The sequence below is a fragment of the Danio rerio genome, chromosome 17, assembly GCF_052040795.2.
Source record: "Danio rerio strain M-AB ecotype USA chromosome 17, GRCz13ab, whole genome shotgun sequence".
In the NCBI taxonomy this organism is placed as follows: domain Eukaryota; kingdom Metazoa; phylum Chordata; class Actinopteri; order Cypriniformes; family Danionidae; genus Danio; species Danio rerio.
Genome location: NC_141037.1, coordinates 20,028,675 through 20,046,217, shown reverse-complemented (window position 1 = coordinate 20,046,217; position 17,543 = coordinate 20,028,675). Strand labels below are relative to the sequence as shown.

The window sequence follows — 17,543 nt, the reverse complement described above, 5'->3', positions numbered from 1 at the left end:
TGTTCGCTAAAATGACTAAAGGCTGATTTATACTTCTGCGTCAAACACCGGCGTATGCTACGGCGCTGACGCATAGCCCTTCGCCGTGGCCATCGCCGTCACTGACGTGCACCTCTCAAAAAATGTAACTACACGTCGCAACAACGCGTAGCGCAAGCTCTGTGATTGGTCGGCTTGGTAGCGATGACGGGTCGGGGCAGGACCGAGAGCCGCGCGAATGGCGCGAACCCAATGTAGCAATTGTTTACAAGTGTGGAGTCCCGTGAAGGAGCTGTGGATGGAAAGTTTTGTTTTGTGTTTACCTCATATTTAAAGTTGCTGCACGTCCGCCGGTTCCTGCCTCAAAATGAGCGAGTTTGAGCCACTTGTACATCCCGGAAGTGTTCAGGAAAAACAAAAAAGCAGCGAAGAAACTCGACACAGAGGAACATTTACACCTCACTGCCAACTAGCGTTTCGGAAGTGTTAATGTAGACCAACAGAGACAGCGCGCAGAAGTATAAATGCACAGCCACGCGCGTTGCCTGCGCCGTGGGTTACGCCGGTCACTTGACGCAGAAGTATAAATCCGGCTTAAGTACAAGTGAGTGAAAGATTGAAGCAGTCCTCTGACTGCCTGGACCTGCTGTCTCGAGCGCATGGCTGCGAGTGCGTCTGTGTCTGTGTGGTCACGTAATGTGCATTTTCAGAGGCAGAGAGGAAGGAGGGCTGCTCAGAAACGCTACACGCCACTGTGAATGTCAATTCGTTGTCGTTCTAAAATGCCATTTAAAAACAAAGACAGTGTAAACAGGGCCTGAGTGTGTACTTTTCGCGAGCAGATTTGCAACGGGGGCGGGCGGAGGATCGCGATGCCGGTGTTGTCTATTGGACGAACCGTACGTAATACGTACATAGCAAAGCTTGCAAAACTGTGTTTTTTTTGTCGACAACACGAACGTTGTCAACATAACTCACTGGAAATCCAAAATGCTTACACACCGGTGACTTCATTGAAACAGGAGAGGGTTTAAGTTCTGTCGACGGGTCTCCTGCTTCTGCAGTTTAACAAGCACTTCAACAGGCCTGTTTTTTTCCCGCTTGGCAAGCCAAGCTGACGTGACATGGGGGCGTGGCAGCATCGACGATTCTATTTTTTGATTCGATAATCGAAATAGAGCATAAAATTCGATCGATTTTGATTAAATATCGAAATCGTGACACCCCTAATATATATATATATATATATATATATATATATATATATATATATATATATATATTAATATTTATTTATTTATTTATTTATTTAACAGCCACTGTATATATCTAATAAAGCCACTTTATTAGGTACACCTGTCCAACTGCTCGTTACCACAAATTTCCAATCATAAATCTCATGACAGCAACTCAATGTATTTAGGCATGTAGACATGGTCAAAACAATCTGCTGCAGTTCAAACCGAGCAACAGAATGGGGAAAAAAGGTGATTTAAGTGAATTTGATGTTTGCATGTTTGTTGGTGCCAGACAGCAGAAGACCACACAGGGCGCCACTCCTGTCATGAAACAGAAAACTGAGACTACAATTCACACAGGGTTACCAAAATTGGACACTAGAAGATTGGAAAAACTGTGCCTGGTCTGATGAGTCTCGATTTCTGCTTCGACATTTGGATGGTAGGGTCAGAATTTGGCATCAACAAAATGAAAGCTTGGATCCATCCTGCCTTGTATCAACGGTTCAGTCTGGTGGTGGTGTATTGGTATGGTATATATTTTCTTGGCACACTTTGGGCCCATTAGTACCAATTGAGCATCGTGTCAACGCCACAGCCTACCTGAGCACTGTTGCTGACCATGTCCATCCCTTTATGACCACAGTGTACCCATCTTCTGATGGCTACTTCCAGCAGGATGACGCACCATGTCATAAAGTTCTAATCAACTCAGACTGGTTTCTTAAACATGACAATGAGTTCACTGTACTCAAATGGCCTCCATAATCACCTGATCTCAATCCAACAGAGTACCTTTGGGATGTGGTGGAATAGGAGATTGACATCATGGATGTGTAGCCGACAAATCTGCAGAAACCGCATGATGCTGTCATGTCAATATGGACCAAAAACTATGAATGATGGTTTAAGGCAGTTCTGAAGGCAAAAGGGGTCCATTCCGGTACTAGAATGTGTACCTAAGTGACCACTGAGTGTATATACAGTGCAATCCAAGGAAAGGTCCTCCAATCTACATATGCACATAATTGTTCATGACTTAAACAATACTTCAGGCCTGAGTGAGGACTACACTTTCCAAAAATGTCCTGATATTTTCTAAGTATATCCAACCATCTGTGTGCATAATTCTAAACACTGGGATGATCAGGTTGAGGTACAGTTGACAACTCACCTTCTCCTCTTTCAGGTGTTGGTCCAGATCCAGTCGGATGAGTGAACGGTTGATCTTTAGGGCCAGTGATAGAGCCATGAGGCCTCCAGCAAGCACCTGGTTCTGCCGTACATCCAAACGCTGGATCTGTGGACTCTCTGCGAGAATCTCAGCCAAAGTCACAGCACCTGGCACCATTGGTACAACACACAGACACACACGCACGCTTCATTATAAGGGGAACCAGAAATGCATTTATGAAAAAAAGGAAATTCAAGATGTGCCAAAAAGGCAGAAAAGCAATATTACAAACCCTACCCTCACAGGTTATTCCTGTGGCAGCTAGGCCAAGTTGCAATAAAGAGCGATTGATCATGAGGGACTCCTTTAACATGTGAATGCCTCTGTTCTCAAGGTTGTTTTTGCCAAGGTTTAACGTTTCAAGTGATTTTAACCGGGGCTGGGAAAAAGGGGAAAAAAAGAGAAAGAAAAAAACATGTTTAAGAACATGCACACTGATGAGCTTGTTTTTAAATCACTTTTTTCCAATTCAAAAGTGTCCCTTTTCTGTGCATTTGAGTCCAATTATGGATGGTGAATTTGTGTCACTTTGAGAGCTTTAAGTGTCAGATGCCGTGCCGTGGCAATAGATTGGCTCTCAAGAGCATATTAGCTGCGTCATTTATGAAGCACGATTAGCAGTCATATAAAGCAGGAGATAGCAGAGCACATGAGGGAAAAGCCATGTTGCATAACAGAACGTACACCATGCCAGCTCGCTACACTCATTATTCTCACTTAGTCTCCTGCTTTAAATGAAAAACCATAGACAGATGAAAAAAAACAAGTTTAGAGATCAGCTCACAGTTCATTTGCGTCACTGTTACAACATTCAAGCATGTAAACACCCCCACACACACACACACACACACATAGTTTATGCATACAGACATAACCAGTCAAAGATTCAGAGAACAAAAATGAAATGAGGAAAATGTCACTGAAATGTCATTTCAAATGTATAAAGCTTTAGAATTCAACAGAACTTTTGTAATGTATGGGTTTTTTTGTTAGGGCGGAGCATTGGTGCCTCACAAAAAGAAGGTAGCTGGTTCGAGCCTTGACTGGTTCAGTTGGGATTTCCGTGTGGAGTTTGCATGTTCTCCCCGTGTTTCCGGATTCCCCCACAGTATAAAGACACACTATAGGTGAAATGGGTGAGCTAAACTATCCTTAATGTATGTGTGTGATTGAGTGTGTATGGGTGTTTTCCAGTAATGGGTTGTGGCAGGAAGGGCATCCACTGCGTAAAATATAAGCTGGATAAATTGGCAGTTCATACCGCTGTGGCGACCCTGATTAATAAAGGGACTAAGTCGAAAAGAAAATGAATGAATGAATGAATGGGTTTTGTGTTTTCAGATGTACTGTATAAATGCCTCAATACACTAACATGAATTTAAGGGCTATCCTCATGTTTGTTTGTTTTTTCCAAATGTAACCATAGACCAAAAAACTTTTTATTTTTTATTTCAAGAGTTCACACTTAGCTGATGAATGATTATAAAGCGTGTCTGGCATGCTGTCCCGGGAGAAAGCCCTGAGCTCATAAGATCCTCGAACCCAGGTCTCCCTTCCATTTGCAAGGCGAGAAGGGAGTTTGAGCTCAGGTAGATCAGCTAATGAACTGAAAGGGATTGCTCTTAAGAGATAAGTACTTACTAGGTTCACGTATATGGTGCCGATTTTGATTTGGTCAATTAACTTAAATTGCATGTTGCTGAACGGTGGGAGAAAACTGGGGAATCTGGGGGAAACCCACATGAGCACAAGGAAAACGTATAAACAGAAATGCCGGCTGGCTTGGTAAGGACAAGAACCAATGACGTTCTTGCTGTGAGGCAAGAGTGCTAACCACTGGGCCACTGTGCCACCCATCTGGCAAAAGAGGAGAAGTATGGGGGAAAGGGGGGATTCTTCAAAACGAAAATGGCTGTGATCTTAGGGTACTTATAGTATTTAACTTATAGTGGCTTAGGAATCATCTGATAGGTGAATCATAAATTAAATAATGAGGGACCAGCCGCAAGCAATCATAAGCATGTGATCCTCTTCACTTAGGATAAACACTTCACTTAACTTTAAAAAAACACTTCACTTAACTTCACTTATTTTTGGCAAATTTCTACTGTAAAGATATAAAAACAAATTATTTTATTGGTAATGTGCATTGCTAGGAACTTAATTTGAGTAACTTTAAATGTGACCTTTTCAGTGTTTTTATTTTATCTCCCAAAGATTACAGGTGTTAATAGTTAAATAAACTATTAAATAGTTAATAGTTAGACCAAATATTGGCCTTTTCCTAACAACTATTCAATAATAGCTTATTTACTTGGCTTTTATGTGATGTATAAATCACAACTTCAAACAATGTAATTAAAATTAAACCAAAAATAAATCAGTTTTGCAGTCCACGACCACAAATTTTTATAATTTTCTTTTTTTCTGTGGAACATTATTTGTAATAAATTATCGCAAGTATTTTATGTAAATTCTATATATTTTGAGAATTGATAAAATCAATCAATAAATTAATTACAGTACTATATATATATATATATATATATATATATATATATATATATATATATATATAAATAAATATATATATATATATATATATATATATATATATATATATATATATATATATATATATATATATATATATATATATATATATATATTTCGATTGGCTGAAGATCGGTATCGGCCTGATCTCATAAATCGATCGCAGGTGTTTGTTTGAGTTTACAAGCAGAGGAAGAGGCACGTGCTCACGCGGGTTTTTTTTTTTTACATTAGCAGCTACAACACATGTTAAATGATGTATGGGGGCATAAGTGATTGCTGTGCTCACGTCACAGCAGCTAAAATATAAACAGATGTGGAGCAACTTCTGTTTACAGTCTATTGGTGCAACTCAGGTGAGTGACAGTCTTTTTGTTGCAGCCATTGTATACTCAGCTGCTGTAATGCAAGCGGAGCGATCGCCCCTATCTTTGGGAAATACCCCAGAAATCATGGCGACGAGAGTGAAAGAGCAAGAGAACAAATCAGTGGATATCTTAACCATTACAATTGTTAGGTAAAATGAATAGAACAGTAAAGATGTTGCGTAAGATATTTAATAATATAACTATTTAATTTACTTATTGCAATAAACAGTACTTTATAGGCATTTTTCCTTTAGTAAACAAGTAATTTATATAATTTATAGATGTGTATTTTAACTTCTTGTGCATCAAATATGCACTTTAAACTTCTTAACATTGAGACATGCTGAGTTTCCAGATTGCATTGTTTGTCATTTTTATTAAAATTTTTAAAAAATCTGTTTTATCTATTATTTTCTATAATACTGCTTCCGGCCATGACATTTACACTACGTGTGTTTAAGGGATAATATGTAACTTAATATCATACTTGAAGGGGAAATTTGCTTCATGCATTCACTGCTTGAAGCCTCAGATTTGGTACTCGATATCACCATGACAAGGAATCTGTACTTGGGACCGGCTACAAAAATCCTAATCGGAGCATCCCTAATATACATAAATAAATAATGGTACAAAAAGAAAAATAATTATTATGAATAAAATATATATATATATTATTATATATAATATTATTATATATTTTATATATATATATATATATATATATATATATATATATATATATATATATATATATATATATATATATATATATATATATATTATTTTTTATTTAGTTTTTTTTTGTTTTTTTTTATTAATACAAAAAATAATAAATAAAAAAAAGTCCTATTATCTTAACCACTTCAAGCATTGTTAACACTGCAAGTTAACTGAAGTAATGTCCTTCAAACAGCCTACAGTTGACAACTTGAGTCGTCTGATTTCCAATTGGTCAGACAAGAATCCACTGAAAAAAGTGGATAACATTGTGATTTAATTATGTTCCGCTGACATCAGAGAGTTCTACGTCTGCCCAAATAACCCATTTATTCGCTCGCTCTCTTCTTCTGCCTTTAAAGAAACCCCAGGAAAAAAAAGAAAGAAAGGTTAATAACAACCCTTCCTGTGTCATATTCGACACGACCAGCCATTGGACTAATTATATTCATTATGGCCGCATGGATGTCTACTTATCCTTCTTAATGACAGACCACATGAAAAAGCCCTCTAAACACATATCTATTATTTAATCAAACTGTTCCCATTTGGTACAGGCAAAATGGAATGAGCAGCCTTTATTTTTGGCCTGAATGAATTCTCTGTGAGCACGCCAAAGGCCGAGAGAAGAGAAAGCAGGCCTTTAATTTGTAGCTTTTGATTTGAATCGCCATTCAGATGACAGAAAGGTACAGTTTATTCTGACAATCAGAGCTGCTGAAGAGGAATAGATATTATTAAGGATTAGAGATGAGCTTTCCAGTGAGGATGAGACAAGCCGTTTCCTTTTGTTCTCTTCTCTTTTCTCTCTGTGTGTCAAACTCTGCCGTAGACCACACAAAAAAGAGAGATATATCCAGTAGCTGTCGTGTTGACAGTTTGGGTACTTCCTCTCCAAAGCCAAGCAGGGGCCACATGCAGTGTCACTGTTCGTCTTTAATCAAAGCCGCGCTCGCATAAAATAGGGATGAATAAATAGAACAGATAAATGAAAATCTTTGTATTTTGCTATTATATGCAACCTGCAGTTTTTTTCTATACAAGAATAAACCCAATCAAAAATAAAAGCCTCCTAGAATGCATAAGGTGGCATTTTATGTGTCAATAAAAATAAAGGGAATTAGGACTGTGCCTCTCAATTATTTGAAAACCATATGATGCCAATTTTTTTAAAGGAAAAACTCAAATATAACAGTTATTTTATTTATAGTTATTTTAGTTATTTCTGTTTGTTAATCGTTCTTTCAGTTCAGACCTTGTTTATGAATCAGATGATCCAGTAGATAAAGTCAGTGTGAACGAATCACACTTGAAAGTTATCAGTCAACAGGAACTTACATTTCTGTCTCTTAAACAGTATATGTATAATGCAAATCAACGACTTAAGCGCTGGCAATTATTTGTGCAAAACTACAATCTGTAAATTCGTCATTAAAAGAGATCTGAGAATGTCCTCGCCATCGCCTTTTCTAGAGTGTTAGGATAAATTGCTAAATGACATGAAATATACATTTATTTATTTACATTCTCAAATGATATACGTTTGTTCTTAAATGTGAGGGTTATACAGTCATACGTTATACAGTTTGAGGACTGTTGTTTCTGTTTTCTTGGTTTTGTTATTCACGCGGGCTGGCTGTGTTGGACATCAATCTTTCGGGATATGGAATTTGAAAACATTTAAACTCCTTTGTGAACTGGAGTGTTAACGCTGTATGTGTGTATTTTTCTGGATGAAAGAAACGGAATGGGAAGCTCTGTCACGTGATATACATGGCGCACACGCAGCAATCTTTTAGTTAAACACACTAGGTTACGCATTTGTGCTGCACTTGTTCAGTAAGTTTTGCTTTGGAAGGAGAGAGTAGATAAGATACAACGTCTCGGACGTTGAAGGTTTATTTTTTTATTTATTTTTATTTTACAGGTATAGGGGAAGAGTAAATGGGTTAGATTCAGTAGTTGATTTTTGTTTTAGTCTTTTCTTTTGTTTGCCACGGTCCCATTCCCTTTGTCCTCCTTACGTCCCTTCTGTTAAAAAGTAATGGAAGGGACGTAACATTCAAAAAAGGCTATCATTATGCTTTAGAAGATATTTGATATAGCACACCATAGACTTCTTTTTGTTTGATATTGGGCCCAAAAATTAAATCTCTGTCATTATTTACTCACCCATTACTTGTTTCAAACCTTTTTTAGTTTCTTTATTGTGTTGAACAGAAAAGAAGGTATTTTTAAAAATGTTGGAAACCTGTAACTATTGACTTGCTGGGGGTAGGGGGTGGGGGTCACCTTTAATGGACAGGATAGTGGAGATTACAGACAGGAAAGTGGTGGGAGCAGAGAGAGGGGAAGGATCATCAAAGGACCTCAAACTGGGACTCAAACTTGGGTCGCCGTAAACGCCTCAGTGTTAAGGCTGATTTATACAAAATGAGTGAGTGAGTGTGAGCCACTTGTATATTAAGGAAGCGTTCAGAAAATAAACAAACACTAGCGAAGAAACTCAACACAGAGAAACAAGAACACCTACTACCAGCTAACGTTTCTAAAGTGTTATTGCAGAGCTGATCTTTTGACACAGAAGTATAAACCAGGCTTTATGTGTCAAATTATAAGTATTTATAAGTACTACAATACTACTATAAGTACTTTTATTATAAGTAGACTGTTAGGTTGGGTTAGGGTTGGGGTTAGTGTAAGCTGATATGTACCTTATAGTGAGTGAAATTAAAGGAGCAGTAACAACAGATATTAAGCAGACAGTCTACTAATACTCAAATGGACCATCAAAATAAAGTGTTACCAAATCTTCTTATGTGATAAATAGAGGAAAGGTGCTTTTAACGGTATGGAACCACTCGTAGATGAGTAAACGGAGAGTAAATTTCAATATTTGGGTGAACTTGCCCTTTAAGCTTATAAGCTCTTTAATTTTGCATGGTTCTTCTGTGTTACTCCGAACAACATGCAAGTGTGTAAATGATAACAGAGATTTTGGAGAACCTTTTCCTTTAAATAAAGCATAATGTCAATTTTTTTGTTGAATTACCTGATCCAGTTTACAAAGCCAGTGTAAATAAATCACACTGGTTTGGCTCACAAATCCACTTGCAGTGAAATTATCATTGAATTAGAAATGAAGATGAACTTAACATCTGTCTGTAAGCCACAAAAAGCTACTGCATTGCTTCAGAAGACGTCTAATATATAAAAAGAAATCGTACAAACTACTCTTATGTTGCTGTTTTATTGCTTTTTTTGTCTTTTTAGAAGCTTAAAATCTCATGTGTTTTTTTTTTTCATTTAGCAACTACACAGAAAAGCTTTGATTTAGTATTTATTTCTTTCTGTCCTTTTTTATTCCAAAGTCAGGATCAAAGTTTGAACCAACGTGAGAGCATTCAAAGATGAGGGAACTATCATTTTAGGGGGAACCTTTTCCTTTAAATAAAACGCTGTGTGAAAAGCAGTTGTGAAAAGCGTTTCAGCAAATTACTGATGCACAATCTCCCAGATGTGTTACTTTTTTAACTTCCTCTGCTTTTTTTAATCGCACGTCGCGCGCCTAGAAGTGCTGTTATAATGATTAAAATTGCACATATCTCTATTATCTTGCCGGAGAGAAAAATCTCACCAGAACGTTCTGTAGATGGCTCATGCCAAGATGAGTGATGTGATTGTTGCTCAGTATCAGCGTTCTCAAACCGGTCTTCTGAAAGCTCAAAGCATCGCAAATCTCCTCCAAACCTGTGGAACAAAGAGAGATGACTACACAAGAGCTGAAACAAATTGTGCGTTTTAACCACAAAAACCTATTCAAGCGTGCTATTGGCAGCGCACAATACGTCCTCAAACGAAATGGGTGTACCTGAGTCAGATGTGGCATTGTTGCTTAGGTCCAAGGTTTTAAGAGTGTTGTTGAATTTGAGCAGGTCGGCAACTTGCATGGAGTCCTGATAGCCGTTGAGGTTGTTTTCAGAGAGGTAAAGCTCCTGCAAAGCCACGTTCCTTTTCAGAGCACCGACTAGGGCAAGAATTGAGAAAAATCTTCAATAAGCATTGTCCTTTGTCCTTGTCCGAGATATGTGTGCCCAGTGCAACAACAAAAGATGTCATGTAAGACAATCTGGAGGGACAAAAAAAAAAAGAAGAAGAAGAACGGATTTCTATGAATGCAGAGTGCAGCTCTTCCAAACCACAACAAAGGCTCATTGAAAACTTGAGGTTGTGCAGGACTAACTCCATTATCGTTTTTATTTACATCGCTGTGATTATCACGGCCATCATTTTAATCGTCAACATCATTTCGTCTCCCTTTTAGGGCCAGAGAGGCTTTCATGGGCTTTTTGTCTGTGGACTCGCAGAGCAGTCTGTCCAAATCAATGCGGCAGATTTGATCAGACCCTTTCGGTTGCATGCGGAATGCCAACATCGTCATCATACACAGTAGGAACCAAATAGGGGGATCGTTGAATTGATCGGAGGGACTCCACTGTGCGAGTCAGCGAGTCCCGCAATCAGGGCCCCACCGATCGATAGCAATGATCAGAAGCTGGGCGTCCCGCTGGGAAGAATGAGGGGGGCGGTCGAGTGGCCCCCAAATATCAAATGGATCCACATGCTGCTTAAAGAGACAGAGCCACCAAGACATGGGATGTGCCACTCCACTCCTCTGTCTCATTTAAGGTCATTTTATCGGGTTCTGTTAATGGCCTGTGTCTACAACATCTCTTTCTCTCTTTCAGTCATTTACAGGGGCAGCCATTTCCTTTCAGACATTAACATCATGGTACTGCGGAGACAACAATCCATGTACAGGATACCCTGAGAGCCAAAAAGAGCAGTGTGATATGCTTTCGACATCCAATATTTTTTCCCAAATGCAATTTATGATTAGTTTGGTGAATTAATTTGAAAGTCACATAAGCCATGATTTTTTTTCCTGTCATATAATTTAAGTATCACATCCCTAATAAAATAAAAAAATAAAAACATCCAGTTGATGTCAGAATTATTAGCTCCCCTTTTAATTTTTTTTATTTCCTAAATGATGTTTAACAGAGATTTTCACGGTATGTCTGATAATATTTTTTCTTCTGGAGAAAGTCCTATTTGTCTTATTGCGACTAATAAAAGCAGTTTTTAATTTAAACAAAAAAACATTTTAAGGTCAAAATTATTAACCCCTTTAAGCTATCTTTTTTCCGATAGTCTACAGAACAAACCATTGTTATACAATAACTTGCCTAATTACCCGAATCTGCCTATAGTTAACCTAATTAACCTAGTTAAGCCTTTAAATGTCACTTTAAGCTGTATAGAAGTGTTGAAAAATATCTAGTCAAATAGTATTTACTGTCACCATGGCAAATATAAAAGAAATCAACTATTAGAAATGAGTTATTAAATCTATTATGTTTAGAAATGTGTTGAAAAAAAAAACTTCTCTCCGTTAAACAGAAATTGGGGGAAAAAATACACAGGGGGGCTAATAATTTTGGCTTAGAATTAATTCTGACTTGTAGAATGTATTATGTTCATTCCATTATTCATACGTTTTCTTTTCGGCTTAGATCCTTTATTAATCTTTGATCGCCACAGTGGAATTAACTGCCTACTTATTCAGCATATGTTTTTACGCAGTGCATGCCCTTCCAGCTGTGACCCATCACAGGGAAACATCCATACACTCTCATTCACTACGGACAATTTAGCTTACCCACCTATACCACATGTCTTTAGACTTGTGGGAGTAACCAGAGCACCTGGAAGAAACCCACGCGAACATGGAAAGAACATGCAAACTCCACACAGAAATGCCAACTGACCCAGCTGAGGCTCGAACCAGCGACCTTTTTGCTATGAGGCATTTCTGCTACCCACTGCACACTGTGACGCCAGTAGCATTGACTTCAGTTGGTAAAATAAACAAGTGCTCAGTAAGATAAAACAATAAATGCACAAATACGGCTTTACTGTGAGAGAGTCATTAAATATATTAAAGAACTAGCACTTCAATGAGTTCATTTATGGAACAACTGAAGTCAGACCAATTCTAATGAGTCTTTTTTTATTCATTGAAAAAACACAGTTCATAGGAGTCATTTGTTCAGGAATCAAACTCAACTGAACTGCACTGCTTTTTTGCATGCTACTGTGCTTGAAAAGATAACTTAAACTAGAGATGTGTTTTTGTTATTTCTATCGTAAAATTTTATATAAAGTCGCAAACATATTTGTGAGAAATAAAGCCACAAAATTGTGAGATGACAATTAGAATGAGCGAACCTTTTACTCTGTCCTAAAGACAATGTCGTTCACAATTTTTAAAGGGCCGTCCCATCTCTGTGGCTGTAGTCCTGTGTCCTTTTTTAAGAGGTAAGCTCTACAGTGCCACAGGAAAGACTCCATCTCACAGCGAGCTGGCCGAAGTGTCCTGAACGGATCGGTGCAGCAATGTGTAAAGTGACAGGAAGAAGATTACGACATCTAATCCAAGCCCAGTCTAGCTGTTAGGGTCACTGGGCCAAAATCTGCCACTCCTCCCCTTGTCCTGCTTCATCTGTTCCTGCTGGCCAGAGTCGCTCATGGAGAACGCTCATTTCAAACACATGCTATCTGTACTTTAGTACTGACATATTGCAGTGTTCGCACTATAGAGCAAAGTGAAGCGACTCGTAGACTGATATTAGCACTTTCTGCATTGTTAAAAAAAATCTTTGTGAACATTAGGTGTGATTTTGATTGAAGATAACGCACCCTTTGGGACGGTATGTTGTGCTGTCTTGATATCATTAAAGTATGTAAAACTCCGCCTGGAGTCAATGTACTTATGCAGTGGGAAATTTTGCACAGCACTTGCTAGACCAACACCAAGCCAAATGTCACAAAGAAGAGATGAAAAAAAACATTTGGCCCTCCCTGATGAGTCTATATTAGATGCAGTGTTTTCAGGATTCGCTCACATTTAAGACCCGCTTTTATTCTGAGCTTAACAAAAGTTTGAATACCTTAACAACAGTATAATGTTAGCAATACTCTAAGTAGCATTGTTTCCCTCCAAAAATGCGAATTAACTTTATGCGCAAAACTGAATTATCACATAAAATACATGCGAATAAAGCAGCTTTACATCCAACGAGTCAAAGCAAACAAAATAGTCCCTTTCTGATTATCTAGCACCAAATATCAACAGTAAAAATGTAATTTTGCTATAAAAGAAGCTGCGTGAATCTTTTCTTTACTTAATAAATGACTTGCGCCTCACAAGGCAATCCTGACACGCAGTGAACTAGCGTTTGAAGAAGCACTGACGCTCTTGATTCAGGAGGTCATAAATAATATAATAACACCAATACTAAAATGGTTAAGGTGTATTCGAATGAACAAAACAACATTTCAGATGCTTTGCAATGCGGTCAGCGTTCTGGTTTGTCAATTCACACACATTTTTATCATCACATGATCTCCTATAACAAAATGATATGACTTTTTTATTGTGTATACTGGAATTTGTTTGGCAAAAGTGTTTCCATCGTAGTTTATGCGCATCTTTTTTTATTGAATAAAAAGTTTATCCTACTCAGTTATGCGTATATGTTTTTATGTGCATTTTCAAAATTTATGCACATCTTCATATCCAAAATTCACATGAAAATAGGTGGATAGAAACGTAGCTAATAAGTACATTTACATAGACATCAGTAATCGAATGATTAGGCTTAATCTAAATAGGACAATTCGATTCCACATTTCCTTCTGAGTTTCATGTAATTTCCAGTGTTTCATTTTACTTTTTCAACTTTAACTGCAGTTCAGCAGTTTTACTTTCATTGCACCACAATAACAAATATACAATAGATGTACACTCGAGAATACCAACAATGTGCTATGAAAGTTCGCGCACAAAATAATTCCCTATGGGTGACCACAAGATGGCATCCTCAGCAAACATCAGTGAGTATGTATACATGGACACCAATAATTCGATTTTAATACCATTAAGACAATACTCTGATCAAGAGTCTATCATGTAAACAGACATTTTTGATCGATTTTTAATTTAATCTGATTAAGGTCAAAATCTAACCTAACCTTAATCAAATTAAGATATGTGGAATATGCCGATTTTAGTCGCATTATTGAAGTGCAGCACAGACATGTAAACACCTTAGTCAAACTATTATCGTTGTGTAGGACTTTCACTGTATTTGTCGACAGGATATTCCATACACACACGGCTGTTTGACACTATTCTCTGCACCTACCAATTCAGTGAAGGACTACAGACACCTGAATCATGAAATGCGAAGGTTTTTTCCCCATACGACATTTAATTCCATTAAAACAGCACTCTATTGCATCAGTTCATAGTTGCATCCAATGTCTCGCTTGTCACAGGGGCATGCATGAAATGTTCCTGAACGAAAGTGAAAGTGCCAAATAGTGGTTAAAGTCGACAAATTAAATATGAAACACCCTAGAATACATAAAACTCTGGAGGAAAAGTGGAAAGCGTGCTGACGCAATGACGTTAGTCAAACTATGTGCCTTAACATGTAAAATGGACTCATGAAAGGAACAATCAAAAAGCAAGTCATGTAAACACCTTAATCATGTTATTGTCTTATTCATATTAAGGCAATTATTTCGATTATTGATGTCCATGTAAACATAGTCTATGTCACCTACGATGCTGCGTTTGGGTGAATATGTAAATATGTGTTTTTCTCTAAACAACAAGCATACAGCAAAAATTACAGGATGGAATAAACAGCACTTACAATATGAAAGCATCTGATAATAGTCATGTGCGATGTTTGCTCTAGCTGTGCAAATCAGCACTCAACTCACATCATGCTTATGTATACAGTACAGTACATGCAGGATATTGCTTTAAAGCAAGCAGCTTTGCATGTACTACATATGGAAAAACAGTGTCTGTGTTGGTTTCAAGCAGAAATGCATTTCCATTTCTACTATAAATATACTGGCGAATATTTGTATGCACTAGACAATTTCCTGGTCAAAGAAGTTTGTGTCTCATATAGGCTTGCGCCGGTGTAAGATACTGACGATATGACAACCTTAGATACAAATATCACTGATTGACAGTATTGTGATTACTGCTTTAAAATATGTGCTTTTTAAATGTCTTGGTAAAAAAATTTTTACTTTTTTCCCCTCTGAACACAATATATTTTATGTTAAGGAATAGTTAAAATATTTTGAAGGAGTAGCTAAACATTTCAGGCTAAATAATTCTGCTGTCTTCATTACTTTAAAAACACTGATTTCTTTACAATTTAAAATGGCATCTTTGGATATCGTTTTTGCTGGAGATACTTTTGTCCTAAAAAAACATTAAAAAAATTACATATAGGACAGAATAGCAGAAAAATTTGGCAGTTTTGAAACCTTGACTTTTCTAAACCATGGTATACCTTGATAACTATTATTGTCCCATGCCTAGTCTAATACACTGTAGCTTCACTAATCTATTACATAATGGGGTGTGTGCATCTTTCCATTATTAAACTGCTATGTGTAAAGTCTGATTTCTTTAAAAAAATCATTGATCTTCACTGCCTAATAGATATACAACATAAAGTGGGTCTCAGATTGCACAAGAAAAACTGCATTAATTTCCATTTTCCCCCACCATGTCTTTAAAATATGACAGTTTTTTTTTACCAAAGTATTTTCAATGGAATTTCTGCACTCGCCTGCTGATCTTGGCGGCGCTAGGGGTAACACAGTCTTTCATTTCGTTTTATGCTTGAACAACTAAATGAATGCTTGAGTCTATTTTATAGAATGTTTTGTAATTACATTACAACATCTATGCTGTGAAAGGAACCTTAGAAAATTTAAAATAGTCACATTAAGCTTTCACTCGAAGTTTATCATTGGCTGAAAAACATTAGCTGTGCATATACCCCAATGCCACAGAACAGAAGTAGATTCTTTGCAGCTGAAGCAAAGTTTTCCATAACGTTTGTTTTGGCTAGCAGTTTAAAACTCACAAAACGAAGTTTGTTTCGGTCTGATTTAGTTTGAAATGATGCCAGTTTGTTCTTCGGATTCACTTGAAGCACACTGAGGTCTTAATCCAGCGCAAACATATAAAAAGAGTTTGAAGAAATGTAGTTGACCCCATTTCCCACAATGCACCATTATTTGCATTTCACAGCTCAAGGTCATATTCTCAGGCCGCTGGCACCCAAACTTTCTTCTATTGTTAGATCGCATGCACTTCAAGCGGATGGTGTGTGCTGGGCATACCAAGTGTGAAGAGAGGTTTGCCGCTCAGGCAGGTGTTTTCAAGGTGTAACACTGTCAGCCTGCTAGTGAGAAGGGCTTTTGACAAGGCCTGCGCGGCGTAGTCCACCATGGGCATGTTGCAAGCATCCAGCCTCCACAGGCATCCACTCTGAAGAGACCAGACAGCAAACCATCAGAGAGAGAGAGAGAGAGAGAGAGAGAGAGAGAGAGAGAGAGAGAGAGACTCAGAGGCCTGGTTTTGCCCTCGCTGCGGACTGGCCTTTCTGTCTCACCCTCTCTCATCAAAAAGCCACCCTGTCTACAGAAGCAGAAACGTCAAAAACCGGAAAACAATTCTGACGGGAGGTTCCCAAAGATCTGCAGGCCATTCCGGAGATTCATCCTTTAGTCCACCACTTCAAAAGTGTCCAGATTTTTTTCTTCTTTCCCTTTCTTGCGAGAATTTGATTGATCTCATATAATACAGCCTGAGAGCGTGTCTTTGCTTTTTACCATTGAAGTCCTCGTCACCATGAGGTGATGCTGTCTTTCATCTAGAGCGGTTGCTAAATGAACACATATTGTCAGGAGTTTTATGAGGACTATAATGATGTCCATTAAAATCAAAGTGTGAATGTGGCTTTATTCAGCAGTGCGGACATTTTCATCTTTGATGCATGGTAATTCATTGCGTCCAATTCAGGCTGAATACCACTGTGCGGTATCGGTTCACACTTGATGACACATTTAAAACATGAGGCGTGAAATTTAACTTTAAAAGATTAAGGGAGCTGTATGCATACATATGTGTGTGTGTGTGTGTGTGTGTGTGTGTGTGTGTGTGTGTGTGTGTGTGTGTGTGTATTAATTTTTTTTTGTTTCATACAGATGTTTGTTTGTAATAATAATACGTTTTCTAAGATTTAAACTTAAAAGGCATTAAAATTGTCTTTGTTTACTTTGTAGGCTATATAATTCCACAACATATGTTGTCCATGTTCAAATTTCTTTAAGAAGCTATGAATCTTGAGTTAATGAATTGTTCAGTGACTGTATGGCTAACATTTATTTAGACTAACGTTACTTAATGCTGAAATATTTATGAAGTGTACTAATGAAGGATGAACTCAGAAGGTTATTGCAGATTAATATATATTATTATTCATTATTCACAATACTGTATCA

The 17,543-nt window shown here is 37.6% G+C and overlaps 1 protein-coding gene across 7 annotated transcripts in view; it reads right to left on the bottom strand.

The window, feature by feature from the left end:
• The window catches only part of si:dkey-288a3.2, an 83,940-nt gene that overhangs the window by 51,899 nt on the left and 14,498 nt on the right, over positions 1 to 17,543 (bottom strand). For 3 of the 7 annotated variants that reach the window (XR_015513287.1, XM_087290316.1, XM_087290318.1), the window contains exons 6-10: positions 16,380 to 16,527; positions 9,964 to 10,119; positions 9,730 to 9,842; positions 2,689 to 2,830; positions 2,392 to 2,558 (exon numbers count right to left, since the gene is read on the bottom strand). Coding sequence is in view for 2 of the 7 variants with exons in the window: in XM_087290316.1 (XP_087146442.1) it covers positions 2,392 to 2,558; positions 2,689 to 2,830; positions 9,730 to 9,842; positions 9,964 to 10,119; positions 16,380 to 16,527 (726 nt within the window). In the remaining 5 variants the exon portion in view is untranslated. Of the gene's footprint in view, positions 1 to 833; positions 1,130 to 1,788; positions 2,559 to 2,688; positions 2,831 to 9,729; positions 9,843 to 9,963; positions 10,222 to 16,379; positions 16,528 to 17,543 lie in introns of those variants that run through there. The other 4 variants (XR_015513290.1, XR_015513289.1, XR_015513291.1 and 1 more) reach the window with 2 other exon arrangements.